A 16,810-nucleotide genomic window follows, 5' to 3' on the forward strand; every position below is an offset into this window, starting at 1 on the left:
CGACAAGAGTCACAAGGTTTTGTTTCTTCAGTTGCACAGCAACCCTGCTCGGATATTTTTCATCTGCGGCAGAACACCGGATAATATAAAAGGGTACACTTTTCATCCGGCAAACTGCCGGAAACGGATCCGGCAAATCGCCGGATAATGTGAAAGAAGCCTTACTTCGGCGCCCAGGGCCGTCGCCCCGCTCGCCCACCTCACGGCACGGTCCTGCTGTTAGTTCCTCCTGAAAGAGAATTCCACAACATAGAAACGGGAAAATGTTTCGAGACTCTTTGCCGTTAATCATTTTTCTTAATCAAGCTTATAAGTAAAGATGAATGGTATTCCGGGGATAAACTTATATGTTCAGGATCTCGACAACCACTAGCTCAGCAGGGGGAGCGCTATATATATATATATATATATATATATATATATATATATATATATATATATATATATATATATATATATATATATATATATATATATATATATATATATATATATTGGTTCTACAGACCTTGGTGCAAGTTAGTTGTAAACCTGGGGCCTCGCAAAATGTTTCCAAATCGGGCCCAGCACCCCCTAAGGCCGGCCCTGCAGCCAGGTTAAACTTAATTGAGTCATGCTACATTTTGGGAGTGTTATCTTCTGTATGTTGCTAATATCTTCCACCAATTCTTAAGGTTTATAAGGATTAATCGATTATATTTTAAAGGGTACCATCAATGATTGACAGTTTGTTTTAGCCCCACTACAGAGTTGGCAACATTGTGAAAATATTTTATGGCAAGTTGACGGCATTGTCACAGGATGATAATTTTGTTTTTTGTATTGTGTGTAGGTAGTACTGTAGTGAAAATTTCCCCGATTCATATGTGAAAGCATAGCATTAGCAGTTGATAATTCAGTAATATGTATGTATTGAATTCCTTCGTACCTGAAAGTTATTCATGTGAGGTTATGACAAGAATTTCATAAGATGGAGAAAGAGAGGTGAGTTCCTTTTCATTTGACTTGAATGTAAAGTTAACTTTCTTAACTTTTATTTTTAAACATAAATTTCTATAAATACGTACGTTTTACTGCATATGTACGTTTCTGGAAATTAGCAATATTTTGTCACTGTGCCAGGAACATTTTTTTTTTCCTTTATTAAGTTGTTATTAATCGGGATTTGTACTCTAAGCTTACTATTTACAAGGAAAATTTACACACACACACACACACACACACACATACACACACACACACACACACACACACACACACATATATATATATATATATATATATATATATATATATATATATATATATATATATATATATATATACGGTGCTGGTGTAGTTTTGGCGCACCACATTTTGGTGGATTTACAGGTAAAATTGAATACTTTGTATGAAAATACATATTTATAAGGAACACATTTCTGCAGGCGACAGAATTATATAGAAAGTAATACAACTGTATTTTAGGTTTACGAGTGTATGGTTACTAGTGTAAAATCATTACAGGTGCTTTACGATAGATAAAATAAGTGAGTACATATGAAAGATGACTCTGTTAGGTGTTATTTTCCGCCGGCAGTATATTACTGCACAGTGTACAGAAGCTGTATTTTCTGTTTACAAGTGGAGCGTTACTAGTATGAAACCATGGCAAGTGCTATTGAAACTCGCATTTTTGCCAAAACCCGCTTTTCACCATCCTCGCTTACGCGTATACCCACCATCGCTGGTGGGCCTGCTCGCTTGGGATACAGTATGTCGCCGGCCCACCAGCTTCGCTCTACCAAGCTCTGCTGCGAATGCGCCATGTCTGGACATTACTCTCTCACATACACGCAGTCGTTTCGCGCGACATACGGTTTCCTAGCTATGGGACGCGTGGGAATCTTACTTTCTGGATGCGTCTCGTACTTTAGTTCGCTTAGCTCGAGAATCTAGAGCAGTATACTATGGCTACAAATACATTTTTATTTGGCAAACAAACGCTCCCTTGTATCTGAAAATGTTTTTTTCTTACGCTGTTTGTACACTGTCAAAGAAAGCTTGAACAAGACCTTGCCACCTCACCTCATATCGCATGAATCCACTATCACGTGCAGTCCACAATTTAACTTACTTTTCCTCAATCGCCCTACAGTAATGACCTTCTAACGTCTGTTACCCTTATAATCACATTCAGGCTGATTCAGTTTATTTCTTCGTAAAGTTTCTATTTCGGGGCCGCCATCTGCGACAGTTAACCCGAATATTGTTCAAGACATTTGAACATTCGAATGAAATTGAATCTATTTGTACACCATCATAGAAGTATTAAATCGTATTATATATAGCCCACTTATTGATAGGTGGTAATCCAAAGCAGATGATCAAAAATATTCAAACAGGTAAAAAAGAAATTGCGAATTGGTTTAGTTTAGACTTGCGCATGAATTTGTGTTTTTTTCCGAACTTTCTGGAAGCATTTGGAATTTGGTCGGTTATATTAAACCTTTTAGAAGACATGTTAGTAGATTTTGTAGCTACACCAAAATTAGCTATATGAAATGCTAACAGTGCTGTTTACGCATAAAATCGTTTCCTGTGTTATATATATAATCTTTATATGACATACGGATAACACAACCACACTCAAGAAAAATTTCTCGAAACGTTTCCAAAAATTGTGAATTAGTGCCACGATGCAGTGAATGGCTTTTGGTTTTATTACGCTATGGCGTTGAAAACTTTTAAAGGAGAGACTTGAAAACACAGAAAATCAGGCGAAGAAGTGATGATTTTGTATTTTTTCTAACTACTAGGCCTACCGTCCATATCTGCATGAAAGTTTCTTCACAAACCTAAACGTATTCGGTACTGCCTCTGAATAGTCCATCATAAAAATGGTAATTTTATGGTTAAAAATAAATCATATGAAAGAGCATTGTCTGGGATGTTAATTTCCACTGTCGAACCATTTCTGCATAGTGTAGGAAATTAGTATTTTATGTTTACAAATTAATATTACTAGTGTCAAACTATTTGAAGGGCTATTATAGAGTTACAACGAGTAAATGGGATATGTGTTTGATGCACTATTCTCATTTATGAGCATACCCTTCTTCGATAACGCGCCTGGTCCCTACCTACGCTCCTTCGCGCGGGAATCCCTATTGCGCACATACCCTGAATCGTTAGATAGCATTCTCGCTTTTGGTGGAAAGTCATTTTTATGACATATGTCTTGACGGGCATTTATACCTGTACGGGGAAACCCTCATAAAGTTAAACTGTCTCGTTCCAAAAGATGCTGTGAAAGCGAAGTCTGATCTCGAGAAGTATATATGTTTCTGTTGGAAGAGTTCTGTCTCGTTTCGTCTTGTGGGCAACACTACCCTTGACAGTACACATTGACAAAAGGTCGCTATGTACATTTTTGTTGTAACTATGGTGCATATATTGGAAAACATCACAATTATATATATATATATATATATATATATATATATATATATATATATATATATATATATATATATATATATATATATATATATATATAAAAGATTTTTAAAAAAAGTTTTTGATGCTTTCAAACCTTCATATTCTGTGAGCATCTTTGTACTTACTGCTGTAAATATTAAAAAAGATCAGCATACATATTATGTTTGTTTTTATAATATTGTGGTGCTTGTTAAAAATCTGAGACCACAGATTTGAAGAATTTACGGAAGAAATGTGTGATACAGGGTGCGGCACGTAAAACCGGCCCGTAAAGTGAACACATAAAATGAAATGTAATGTATTGAATATGATTAACTACAACACATAAATGAAATGTAATGTATTGAATATGACTACTCACCTTCACAGCAGCATTCACAGCAGGTGCTGAAAGTGTCCTCCGCCCACTTCAACACACATGTGAGCACGATTGAGGAGATTCATATATACCCTTGTCAGTTCTTGTGTTGTAATGCTATTGGTGACATCCTGGATCCTGGTCTTGAGTTCTTCAATTGTGTGTGGATTTGTTTCGTATACTCTTCCCTTTAACAGTCCCCATAAGTAAAAGTCACACGTGGACAAGTCTGGTGACCGAGGAGGCCACAAGCCTTCGCTGATTGTCCTCTCTGGTGTAAACATCTCATGCACAAGGGACAATGATGCAGCTGATGTGTGGCATGTTGCACCGTCCTGCTGAAAGTAACATAACTGACGCTCCTCTTCGGTCAAGTGTGTATAAAACTCCTCCAGGATTCTCATATACACGTCACTGTTCACTGTCGTCTCAAAGAATATGGGCCCAATAACGCGTGTGGCGGAAATGGCACACCAAACACCAATCTTCTCATCATGCAAGGGTACCTGGTGGATTGCATGTGGATTTTCTGTCGACCAATACCGGTTGTTTTGGGAATTTACGTACCCAGACAGGTGGAACCACGCCTCGTCACTCATGATGAGCATTAGTGGATCCAAGAAACCACTGGCAACATTGCTCAACAGCCATGAACAGAAATGCACCCTCTTCTGCAGGTCAGGCTCCTTCAGTTCTTGCACAACACTTATCCGGTACGGTTTTAACTTCAGTCCCCTTAAAACACGTCTGCAACTTCTCTCACTCGCATGAACCTGTTGACTCAATCTCCTGGTTGACTTTCGAGGACTTCTTGTCATTATCTCCTCCACCTGCATCTTTAATTCAGGTGTGCAGACAGATGGTCGTCTGTTCCTGGGAGCATTTTGAACCGATCCTGTACGCCGCCATTTTTCAATCAATTCCTGAATGGTGCTTTTTGCTGGCACAGAACGTCCTGGAAATTTCTCCCGAAACAAATTCTTTGTTTTCACAAAAGATCCAGTGAGAATGAACCCTTCAACAATGGCAACACGCTCGGGTATCGAATACAGCATTATCACACACTGACACTCACCCGGCTTAACACAACGAGGCCTTTTTCTCAACTGGTTTCGACAAGTTTCACTGGCTGCGGCTGCACGTGACTGCTGCAGGTCACGTAAGTCGACCCGACCTCGACACGCCATCTCTTGGTAGGAAGGTAGATTATTTAAGTGTTGCCAAAAACACAATATACCAGAATATTACGACGGGCCGGTTTTACGTGCCGCACCCTGTATTATTTCAAAAGGTCAATGTGTAAGTATAAAAAATATATGGTACCTTATCACTAACATGTGCTACAATGTCCAAAACCATAATCAACGTGTTTGCTATTTACCATGTGACTCTGCAAAAGAAAGTCATGATGAAGTTGTCTCATGCATAGACGTGGAGTTTTATGCCATATATTTTTTTCTCTTCAGTATACTTGCTTTTAGACATACTCCCCCTGCGCTGACTGTTAAATACAATTCCTTTTTAGTGGCCAGAACATAGGTCGGTTAGTAGTTTTTGCACAAAAGTTTCTGTGGCATATGTCAGCAGGCTATATCTGTAATTATAAATCTCCTAAATCTAATCCTAAGGTAATCTGTACCAGAAAAGCAACTCCTATAATAGGAAACAATGTCCTAAGAGGTCCTAAGAGTACGTTACATCAAGAAAGAACTAAAGATGTGTATTATAACATAATGTATGGTCGCAGATTCTTAATCTTCATGATTGGTGCTACAGTGGCCCAGTGGTAGAGCATTCACCTTTGGTGTGTGGGTTCCGTGGTTCGATCCCAGCTCGTGCCAAGTGGACTGTGTGGTGGACAAACGCCGTGTCGTGGTTTTCTCGGGTGTCTCCCATTTCTTCCTACTTTCATTATTCCACCATTTCGTTCATTTGTCATCACCACCGTCTCCTTAACTTAGGCGGCATAACCATCAACATAATACTGAAATGTTCATTTCAATTTCTTACTCTGCACGAGTATTTTAAAGCATGCTAATGCCTTAAAAAAGCAGTATGCCTTTAAAGGTATTAGGGACTTGAAATTTTCCACAGACCAAAATTACCAATTTTTTATATTTATTTTATTATTATTATTATTATTATTATTATTATTATTATTATTATTATTATTATTATTATTATTATTTTACAACTCACTTAAAAGAAACACCTCCAAAAATATACTTGGGTTGAAATGATGACCTTAATGTAATTATAATTACTTCTTAATAGTATTTCTCAATACACGTCTAATGTCAGAATTGGCTTAAAATACGAATTTATCAAGAGAAGATCTCCAGCACAAAATACCATTAAAAACAATAATATGTGTTCGGAAATCAGACGAAACGAATTTCGTTCGCGGTCGATCGAATTCGCTGTAATGTTCAACTGTAATGTTGTACAAAATGCAGTGCTACTAGATTCCCATCGGTTTGGTAGTACAAATTCGCGTGTTACTACAAACAAATAAAATATTCTTCTCCATGTCTCAATTTTACAAATCCAAAACGCTTCACTTAAAGAAAGGAAGTTACAAAAGATTAGGGTTGACTGGTTTAACTTTTTAATTGGCAAGCATTGATAGCATTACATTTAAAATATTTAGTTTGCTTTTAGGGTTGAACCATGTCTTCCTGATCATAACTTCGTAATTTTTAAAGTATTTTTGTACTTTGGTTACAAAATACAAGATGTTTATTTCAAACCAATATTGCCATAAAATAGGTCTAATGTGTTGCTACTGAACAACATTGCCGTAATAAATTTGTAAATTAATACCTCAGTTTTAGCGTACTGATTATTTGCGTTTAAAGTAATAAGAGGATTTTCCCGGTGGCTAAGGCGGTAGTATTCCGATTTAAGGACTGACCGGACCACCCAATTTTATAATGAAACGGGACAGTCCTGATTTCCGAATAAGCGAATATACTATTGGTGTTGGAGTGAAGTGGGTGGAACTTCCATTCTGCTGTTCCAAGTCCAAAGGGAGGACAATTTCTCTCGGATGTAAGCCGAGAAGCGGTTTGGATTCCGCTTTAGGCTTGTGATCCCCTTCCAGCATAACCCCGTTGTTGCATAATAACACCAAGGGGAAACAAACCTATTCCTTTCCATATGTAATATAAATACACAGATCAAATTATTTAAACAGAAAAAACCTGGTTTAACCCCACCTCCCTCCCCACCAAAAAAGAGTGTTTTGGTATTTTCAAAAATAACGTGGTTTTTGCCAACCCTGCAAAAGATATTATACTTCTTATTTTCTGTATTTTATACTTGATATTTACGCATATATAACCGAAAAAGAGTTGCATTGAAAAGGAAACAGTCTTCTGTAAAATTATTCTTTGTGTAAAACTGTTTATGACATGTTAAAGTAAGCGGTTCGATGAAGAAGCTAGCAGCGATCGATGTGTCCTTGAGAGATATTAGAAAAGCAAGTTCATTTTCTGTATACACAGTCTTGTTATATTGATTTCATGCCAAATTGTTCATGCGAAGCAAGTTGTGGAATATCCAAAATCTGGCTTCATAGTACACTGCATACTCTGTTGTCGTTTTCAGATCAAGAAATACTGAATTCCAGAAAACCCTCGTAAGCTCTACACGACCAAGCTTTTCCCGAGAAAATTTTGTGGGTAGAGGGGGAAGGGCAAAATCAAAGTGTGAGGAGGCTGCACTTGGACACTATTTTCAGATATTGGCAATAGAGGTATAGTAATTTCTTAGCTCCTATACTTCGAAGAAACACACTACACAAGTCCTGTCTCATTATTATTGTTGTTGTAATTAATGAAAACATTGTCGTCACAATAAAATTCACAATAAGCATTTCCACTCTACCTTTCGTCTGCTGTTTAATTTTCCTTTCTTCCTACTACATCGTCACCCTATCTGATGTAGCACACTGTACTATAGTGTACTAAGACCTTATAGCAGGGCACAAAATTTCGAAATTTTGGGCACTCGCCAAGCCAAAAATGATGGTCGCTAGTATCTCTGACATACAAATTATGAGAGCTCCCCCCCTCCCCCAACGGCCTTTGGATTGACAAAGAAAGAATTACTTCAGGGCATAAAATTTCAAAACCAGACAATTAGATTCAGGATGATCAATTTTGAATTGGACAAATTATATACATATTCCGATTAAGGGTGGGAAAGGAAGGGCGAATTACAACGTTGTGGAGACTTCCCATTCTGTGTTTTCTCTCAGTGACAATTATTTTCGTGCGAAACAGAAACTGCGCAGCCCTGAGAGTTTAGGCAGGAACCATTCCTACTGAACACTGGTCACCACCTTTAAATTTCTAGTTGCCAGTGGCTACCTGGCGACCGGAAATTTTGCACCCTGCCTTATAGTGTACTGTTTTTTTGTTTTTTATTATTATTATTATTTCTGTAGAATTCTTTCCTTTGGATTCCTTTGTCCGAGGGAAAAGTAAAACACACACATCTCCTTATCAGAAAGGTTGATCATCTTTTAAGAGTGGTAGGAGACATGCATTTCAAGTTTTATTTTATTTTTTATTTTATTTATTTAACAATCACCAGATACAGCTCAGAGGCCATTTTACACTGGATATCCAACAACAATAACAATGGAAAGGATTTGGGAAGGTATCGGCCAGGGCCTGTTTAGTAGGTACCATCCCGGCATTTGCCTGGTAGGACTGAGGGAAACCCTGGAAAACCTCAGTCAGGATGGTCGGCAGCGGGATTCGAACCCACGACCTCCCGAATGCGAAGCCAACGTTCTACCACTTGAGCTACTTCGCTCGGTAAACGGTTTGAAAAACGTTTACGAGCCTTGGCTAAAGAATAACGGATCTGGCAACCCTGTCAGTAGTATACATGGAGCAGTGCAGTGGGCATACGCTTAGAGCAACCTTGAACCTTCGAGAAGAGAATAGGGTTCATACACTACCTGGAAAATCTGGAAATCTCAGGGAAATTGAGTTCAGTATTCTTTATATTTTGAATGTATTCAAGTATGGAACAAAAGTATTTACTTATTAATTACCTTAGTAGGCTTCTCAACTTAATATTTTTGTCTTTAACCAATCCTGTACAATATTCATGAATAGACTCTTGTTGATATAATGTGCGCACTAGTAATCTTCGCACTTTTCTGAAAGCGATACTGACCTATAGAAGCAGTTCTTTAGAATTTCATTCTTGCAACCTCAGAATTGACTCCCCCTTTACTAAGACTTAGACTATTGACTAAGACAATAAAGTATTTCGTAGATGTTGCCAAATTCTTGCTACTACTTTTTCTTCAAAAATTTTCTTTTTGACTTCTGTGGTATATTCGATGTATTATCATTTTCTGCAGGTTCATAAAATCCTATTATTTTTCCTATATTGAGAAATGACTCGTGAAAATTAAGCAGTGAACTTAAAACAGCTAGACAGTTATGTCCTCCAAAAAGTCGTATCTACAATTTTGGCCAGAATTAAGTTAGTGCCGCCAACTAGGTCATATCAACGTAATACATTATCTGAAAAAGAGAGATCTCTGAATCTGCAAAATAGCGGAGCTATATGATATAAATTTTTTATCTGATATAAACGTTGTACCTTAAGATGCTGGCTTATTAATAGAGGCACGAGTTTTTCGCAATGCGCGATAAAACGAAATGCGTCAGAATTAAGTAATTTTCAGTTCCTTGACGTTTTATGGTATTGTATGTGTATTTTCATTGGTTTCCGTTGCGCGATAAAACGCGAAATTGGCAGTTTTTCGCGAAATTTCTAACAATACGGGATGTAACGTGAAATTTTAAAACTACGTATTCATTACTTTAAAACGCTAGTTTTCCGCTGACAAAACTAGAACGGGGCATGAACTGTGCATTTTGGGTAATTAGGACACAACTATATGAAACATGTTGCCCGTTAGCTATCACCATCGCAGCTGGATGGGGAGTTCCGAAGTGATGATTGTTTGAAGTTTGTTGTAAATGCAGTTACATATGTGTGGCTTCTTACAAGTAATGTCAATTGTGAGAGATTTTTTCAAAGTCTGGACTAATGATACGTGGCAAACGTACAACAATGAAGGAGGAAAAATGTGGAAACATGTACAATACTTGTGTTTAATGCTTAAATGTAATTTGTGCCTATATATATATATATATATATATATATATATATATAGTTTTCTATAAATGAAATTGACATTGTCATGTGAAATATTCAGTGTATTTTGGTTTTAGGTAATTAATGGTTTATTTTTATAGTGAACTATGAATAAAAGGAACAAATATAAAAACGTCAGGAAATTCTTTTCCACAAAAGCTGCAATTTGCGAAACTATTTAGAAAATGCGACAAAACGCGAAATATAAGAAACGAAACGCGAAATTTTCAAATTCTTAGTGCGAAAAACTCGTGCCCCTCCTTATTAGTAAACAGTAAATAACGATTTACTCAAAGACAGGTTTTCTGTGGATACGACTTTTGGCTTTGAAGGGTAGAATTGTCTAGCTGTTTCAAGTTCGCTGCTTAATTTTTATCTGTTTGCAGGTATATTAACTTTGAATTATAGAGATGTCTGGCCAAAGGTTAGTGTTTAATTGTCAGTGGTCAGATCCAGCATTACATCCTGAGGGGACGACTTGGTTGAAGGAGGTTAAAGTGGATTTGCATAGTGCATTTTGCAAAAGTTTTCATTGAGTAGTATGGGAGTGCAAGCAATTAAAAGCCATGCAAAAAGACCAACACGCAGGCAAAGACTGGACAGTAAAAAATCAAAGTGTTGTGGACATGTTTAAGCCAGTTCAAAAACAAGAGGAGCAACCATCACAGAAGTCAACAGAAAAATTAAAACAACCATCTATAAAAGACTTTGTTGAAAAAGATGAAGTGACATCTGCAGAAATATTGTGGGCAATGAGACTTGTAGTGAACAGAGAATCTTGCAAATTCTGTAAAAATGATAATATACTGTTTAAACAGATGTTCCCAGATAGTGTAATTGCACAGAATTTTAGCATGGGCCCTTTGAAGTGTAGTTATGCTATTTGTTACGGCCTCGCACCATATTTTAGAGACAGTGTTGTGGATGCAGTAAATGGGTGTCAGGACATTGTAGTGCGCTTTGATGAAGCGTTAAATAAGGTAGCCCAAAAGGGGCAGATGAACATTCATGTGAGGTTTTGGAACGATAGAAAGAAGGAGGTTTCCACGAGATATCTTACATCAGTTTTTTTTTTTTTATTTTATTTTATTATTATTATTTTTTTTTTTTTTATACCATGCTACAGCTGAAGATCTCTTATCTAATTTTAAGGAAGGACTTTCAAAAATGCCTCTGAAGATAATTTTGCAAGTCAGTATGGACAGACCTTTTGTGAACTGGAAATTTCTGTCAAATATAAAAGAAGAAATTCAGACTGATTCTACAGATCCACAGTTATTAGATTTAGAATCATGTAGTCTTCATGTGGTTCATGGGGCATTCCAAACAGGACATGGAGCTGCAAAATGGAATGTTAAAATTTTTTAAAGGGGCTTTACTATTGTTTAAAGATAGTCTAGCACGACAAGGAGACTACGTTGCATCCTCTGGGACTTCCATATTTTTTCAAAAATTGTGTCAGGTACGCTGGGTAGAAAATGCGCAGTGCGTAGAAAGGGCATTTGAAGTATTTCCCCACGTAAAGAGGTACTTGAATTTAGCTAACATTCCCAGCAGTGTATCAGTGAAACATGCCAAGGAAGGAGTTGACGATTTGTTAATGTCAACAAAATTGGCGTTCTTCAAGACCTTGGCATCAGAACTAGAGGAATTTTTAAAAGCATTTCAGTTCTCCAAACCTATGGTATCTTTCTTGTACAACACAATTTCCAACCTTGTTAAAAGCTTGATGAGGCGATGTGTTAAAGCAGATGTTATTAAAAAGTGTGAATCAGTCAAGAAATTGTTTTCATTGGATTTGGCAAATAAAGACATTTTGTTGAGATACAAAGATGTTGATGTGGGATTTGGGGCAAGAAAAGTGTTAGCTAAATGTGGAGCTTCTGATCGGCAGAAAGCGGAATTTTCTTTGCAGTGTCAACGGTTTCTAGTGGCAACATTCAAAAAGATCTTGGAGGGCAGCCCTTTAGAGTATCCCCTTGTTCGTGGCGTGTCATCTCGTGATCCAGAAATTATTTTGAAGACGCCATCTTTGGCTCAGGAGCGAAAGAAAACATGTATTCAGATCCTTCATTCCAGCAATCGGTTGTCAGAAAATGTTGCAGAGAGAGCAATTGCTCAGTATGTGATTTTGTGTAGGTTGACAAAAGAGGAATACCGGAGAATCTTTGAAAACTTTTGAGAAACTAAAGATGATGTGGACAAATTCTGGGCAAGTCTGCTTAAGAAAGACAAGAAATTTACTGACTTGTGGGCTGTATTCAAAATTGTTCTTATATGATCACATGGAAACGCAACAGTTGAATCTGGTTTTTCAATCAACAAAAGCCTGTTGGTTGAAAATTTGCAGGCGGATTCAATTGTAGCATTGAGACAAGTACATAATGGCATTCAATATGCGGGTGGCATTAGCAAAATTCAGATCTTCCAGGAATTAGTTAAAGCAGTTAATGAATCTCGTACAAGATATAAAATGGCATTGGAAAGAAGACACCGTGCAGTAAAGGAAAACGATCAGAAAATTCAAATGAAAAAGCGGAAGCTAAAAGAAAAATAGAAACGCGTGGGAAAAAAATAGAAACACTTGGGGAAAGCTCATAGTCTGGAAGCTGAAGAAATAGATAAAGAAATCAGTAAGGTTATGCAGGACTTGTAGAATAAAACTACTTTTGTGTAAGAACATTATATCTTACGTTGTTCATTCTAACACAAAAAATTGTTAATGACAATGAAACAGTAGAATTGTGAATTTTGGTAAAATAAAACTGCGTGGGTAGGGGAATGGCATGAACGATTGCAAATGTATACCGTGATGATTATTTATGTTCTAAAGTTTTATGTCTTTTAAATTTTATTTATTTTAATTACTTTATTAATTTTCTTGTGATTCAATGTTTAATTGCAATCGTTCATTGGGGAGAAGGGTGGCCATTCTTAAATAACTATATTGTAAGGATCCCCACGTCGCCGTACCATGCAATAGCCATGCGTACTACACGTGTTGATTATAAACACAAACAAGCGACGATCCCGAAGAGGAGTCGCTCACCATCGCCAACAGTCGGAAGGACGAGAATCAACGAAGGAAGCCGACAATACAGGATAAAAGGGAACTGCACGCCTCGACCAGCATCAATCTTCCCGGATTGATCGAAACACCTAAAACCCCTCTCACGACGCTCGGTCACCGAGAGGTACCCATACTTATACCCACGACGCTCGGTCATCGGGTTCCTTTCCTCTTCTCACGACGCACAGTCACCGAGAGTACCTCACCTCAAAGCCCACGACGCTTGGTCACCGGGCTCCTATCTAATCTTACCTAAGTATTAGTGAAATTTTATAATTTGTGTCCATAAACTTTTTATAATAAAAAGGTGAAGGGAAAAGTCCAAATCCCGAGTACATTTTATTGCTCTGCCCAAGAAATTTTACAATATTATTCTTAAATTTTGTGTATTCTCTTACTGCTAGTTTCTTCTACTAGACCTGGAAGTTGCAAAATTAATACCTGTAAAACCTGTAAGTCAGATAGTGAATAAGCAGTATTATCAGTGGATTTATGTGAAACTGCGAGGAAGAATGCATGAGAAAGAAAAGGCGCCTCTTGTGAAAGAACAATGAATGGATTGTTCATTACGACAGTGGTCCTTCGCATACTGGTTTAACCGTTAAAAGTTTCTGGTAGCTGAGAAGACTTCAGTGTTGGAACACCTACCTTATTCGTCGGACTTGTCAACGTGCGATTTTTTCCCTTTCTTTTTCGGAAAGTGAAATCCGCCCAGAAGAGAACTCGTTTTCAGACTGTAGAATAGGTGAAGCAGAAAACAGCAGCCGTACTGAAGACGGTGACAAATGAAGATTTCCATAACTGCTTCCAACAATGGAAAGCACACATCGTATGCAAATGTGTATAAAGAGGGAAGAGTAGTATGTTGAAGATAACCACTTTTAGCTTGTAATTTGTAACATTAAACCGTACTTTTGTCACCAGTTCCGTTTTTTTTTTTCAGACCTCGTATATATTCAAACAGAAATTTGTGAGTTTATTATTGTGTTACTTCTATATTCTACCCAGTTTTAACAAAGGTATATTTTGAAGTAACTATGATGAATAGTATATCCATCTATTATGGGAAGTAGTTTCACAGTATGTCAGTCCGGAAAAATCTAATTAGTTTTACCAATTAAATATATTTCTCGAGAATGAAAAAAAAAAAAAAACGCATTCAGTACTAATAAAAAATACGTAAGAAAGAAGGAAGGAATATCTCATCTTTGGCAGTCAGATTTGATTCTTTATGGTGAAATACTCGTACTCTGTACCTTGAATATTAAGAAGGATGGACTTCTTAATTTTCTCTTGTTTATCAATTTTGTATCGATAGTTTTGTAATTTATTGCACAACGCCATTCGCATGTCCATTCAGTATTAAGATAATTAAATAAGTAAATTGAAAACCTTAATCTCAGCTTATGCTGTAACAATTAATGCCTCCGTAGAGAAAAATACACTATATTTATATTTCCCTCTGCAGTTTACTGGTTCTATTGCCTCCTCCGAATTCAGATGTTATTTTTACATCAGATATTATTTTTACTTCTTGTATAGAGGTATTTCATAACAACTACATGGGAATGGCACCATCTTGACTCTTTCATTCAGTTTATCCATTAACTGCTTACACAACGACAGGTAATGTCACAAGATTTCTTCCTCACATATGTTCGTAATTATCAACTTGTCGACGAAGATTTTCTTTGAATTGAACTTAATTCCATGGAATATCAATTTTTTTTTTATTTTAAATTCTGGAGGCTAGTGCACATTCCTAATAATCCTTTTCGTATTAAGTTTTATTCTACAAGGTTTCGCATGTAGAAAAAGTTTGAAGTTAGTTGATTGAGATGGATTTAATATATATATATATATATATATATATATATATATATATATATATATATATATTAATACTTTGAAAAAAGATTAAACTACAATAAGTTCTCTAGAATGATGAATAATATAACTTCTTAACTTAGTGTGTAGTATTATTGTCTGGTATGATTAATACTACGCAGTAATCTAACAAGTTATAATGTTTATTATCGAATTATGCGTAAAGTGAGTATTTTATAGTTTTAAATATTTCAAAATCTAAATTTCTTATACAATTGTTGATCTGAGTTGAAAATGAAATGAAATCAAATCTTTGAGTTGTACGTCCCACGTTTATACCGCCTAGGCTAAAGGAAACGGTGATGATGAGAAATTGAATGAAATGATGGCATGAAGAAAGTTACGGAGCAAACGAGAGAATCCCGAGAACCCCCCCCCCCCCACACACACACGGTGTTTTTCCACCACAAAGTTCACTTGGCGCGAACTGGAATCAAACCAGGGACCCCAAGCACCAAAAGTGAACGCTCTACTACTGAGCCACCGCGGCCTTGATCTGAGTTGAAATAACCTCATTTATCATAATTTCTTTTAGTGTGTAGAGACTGTTCGTGGAAGATTTCATTTGATTTCTGATCTTTTCTATATAACATATGTAGCAGAAATGTAATTTATGCATTTGTTTTGACATAAAATAAAAAGGTATTTTTATTTATTTATTTATTTACATATTGCAGATTTTCATTGTTGTTATTGGAGCCTGGTGAAATATATTTTGAAGACTTCAGTGCCTTTGTCTTTCCTCCAGATGTCACAGTGGGTGACTTCGATAGAAAGAAAGAATTAGGGAGGCTACGTTTATGTTCCAAGTCAATTGTTTTTGATCCTAAAAGTAACGTGAAGCCAATACTGAAGCTTCAATTACGAGAATGCACAAACATATCAGACTGGTCAGAAGAATTCAGTTTGAGGTAAGTAAGGTTACAAATTATGTGAGATTTGGCTATACGTCTTTCATGGGATGTTTCTCAACTGTCAAAGGGCGTAGAAAATCTGAGAAGTTTATTTGGTAGAAACTTTAAATTTCTGAATTGTTTCAAATTGTAGCTGCTAAGACCACAAAGAACAAGTTATGGGGCTACATAATTTGCGGATTGTGACTCCAACATTTTATTTTATTTTATTTTTAAATAAGATTTAAAGATGTAACCAAATATCTTCAAATGTATATAAGCAGTCAGTGAAAAATTGATAATGAGGATCCATATTAGTTACAAAAAATTAAATTCTACTCACGTAGGCACCTAAATGGTAACGGCAGTTCAACGCAACGTTTCAATGACCAATTGTCATTTTCCTCATGCATGTCCCGTAAGAAATTATGCTGCTTGTAGAAGTACATATTTTAATTTGTTTCCAAAATGTTACTGTTTCTTGAATCACTGTTGTTGAAATTCTTTTGTCATAAACCACTCCTTCGTCCTCTTACCAATCCCCCCTTGCCCCCTATAAACCCAACAAACCACAACAGTAATAATAAGTATTAGTGTTAATTAAAGATGGTTTCACGTTTATCTGAATATTCTCAAATTAGTGTTGTTAAAAAGTAATCACTTACCTTGCATCCACAGCTATTGTTTTTTGTTTAGGAATCCATACAGTTTCTTCAATATTTCAGCCTGCTCTTGGGCTTTGATCACGAACAAGTATTTCAAAATCTATTTTGACGCCATACATGAAATAGATCCATGAGCAAATTTGTACTGCAATTTCAAGTCGGTATTCGGATTCTTTTGATCGTGTGCTATATCTCCAAATTAAGATCGCACTCATGTCTACCCTGCTGGTCTAGTGCTGCGTGTCCCTTTGGTACACGAGGTCCCGGA

At 36.6% G+C, this 16,810-nt stretch overlaps 1 protein-coding gene across 1 annotated transcript in view; it reads left to right on the plus strand.

Moving 5' to 3' along the window:
- The first annotated feature begins 736 nt into the window (after positions 1-736).
- Positions 737-16,810, plus strand: part of LOC145687410 (protein FAN-like) — a 71,932-nt gene continuing 55,858 nt past the window's right edge. The window contains exons 1-2 of the mRNA XM_081760868.1: positions 737-984; positions 15,662-15,895. Of these exons, the coding sequence (XP_081616994.1) occupies positions 971-984; positions 15,662-15,895 (248 nt within the window). The 5' untranslated portion in view covers positions 737-970. The remainder of the gene's footprint in view (positions 985-15,661; positions 15,896-16,810) is intronic.

This window comes from Thermobia domestica, chromosome 1 (genome assembly GCF_964235325.1).
Source record: "Thermobia domestica chromosome 1, izTheDome1.hap1.1, whole genome shotgun sequence".
NCBI classification, from domain to species: domain Eukaryota; kingdom Metazoa; phylum Arthropoda; class Insecta; order Zygentoma; family Lepismatidae; genus Thermobia; species Thermobia domestica.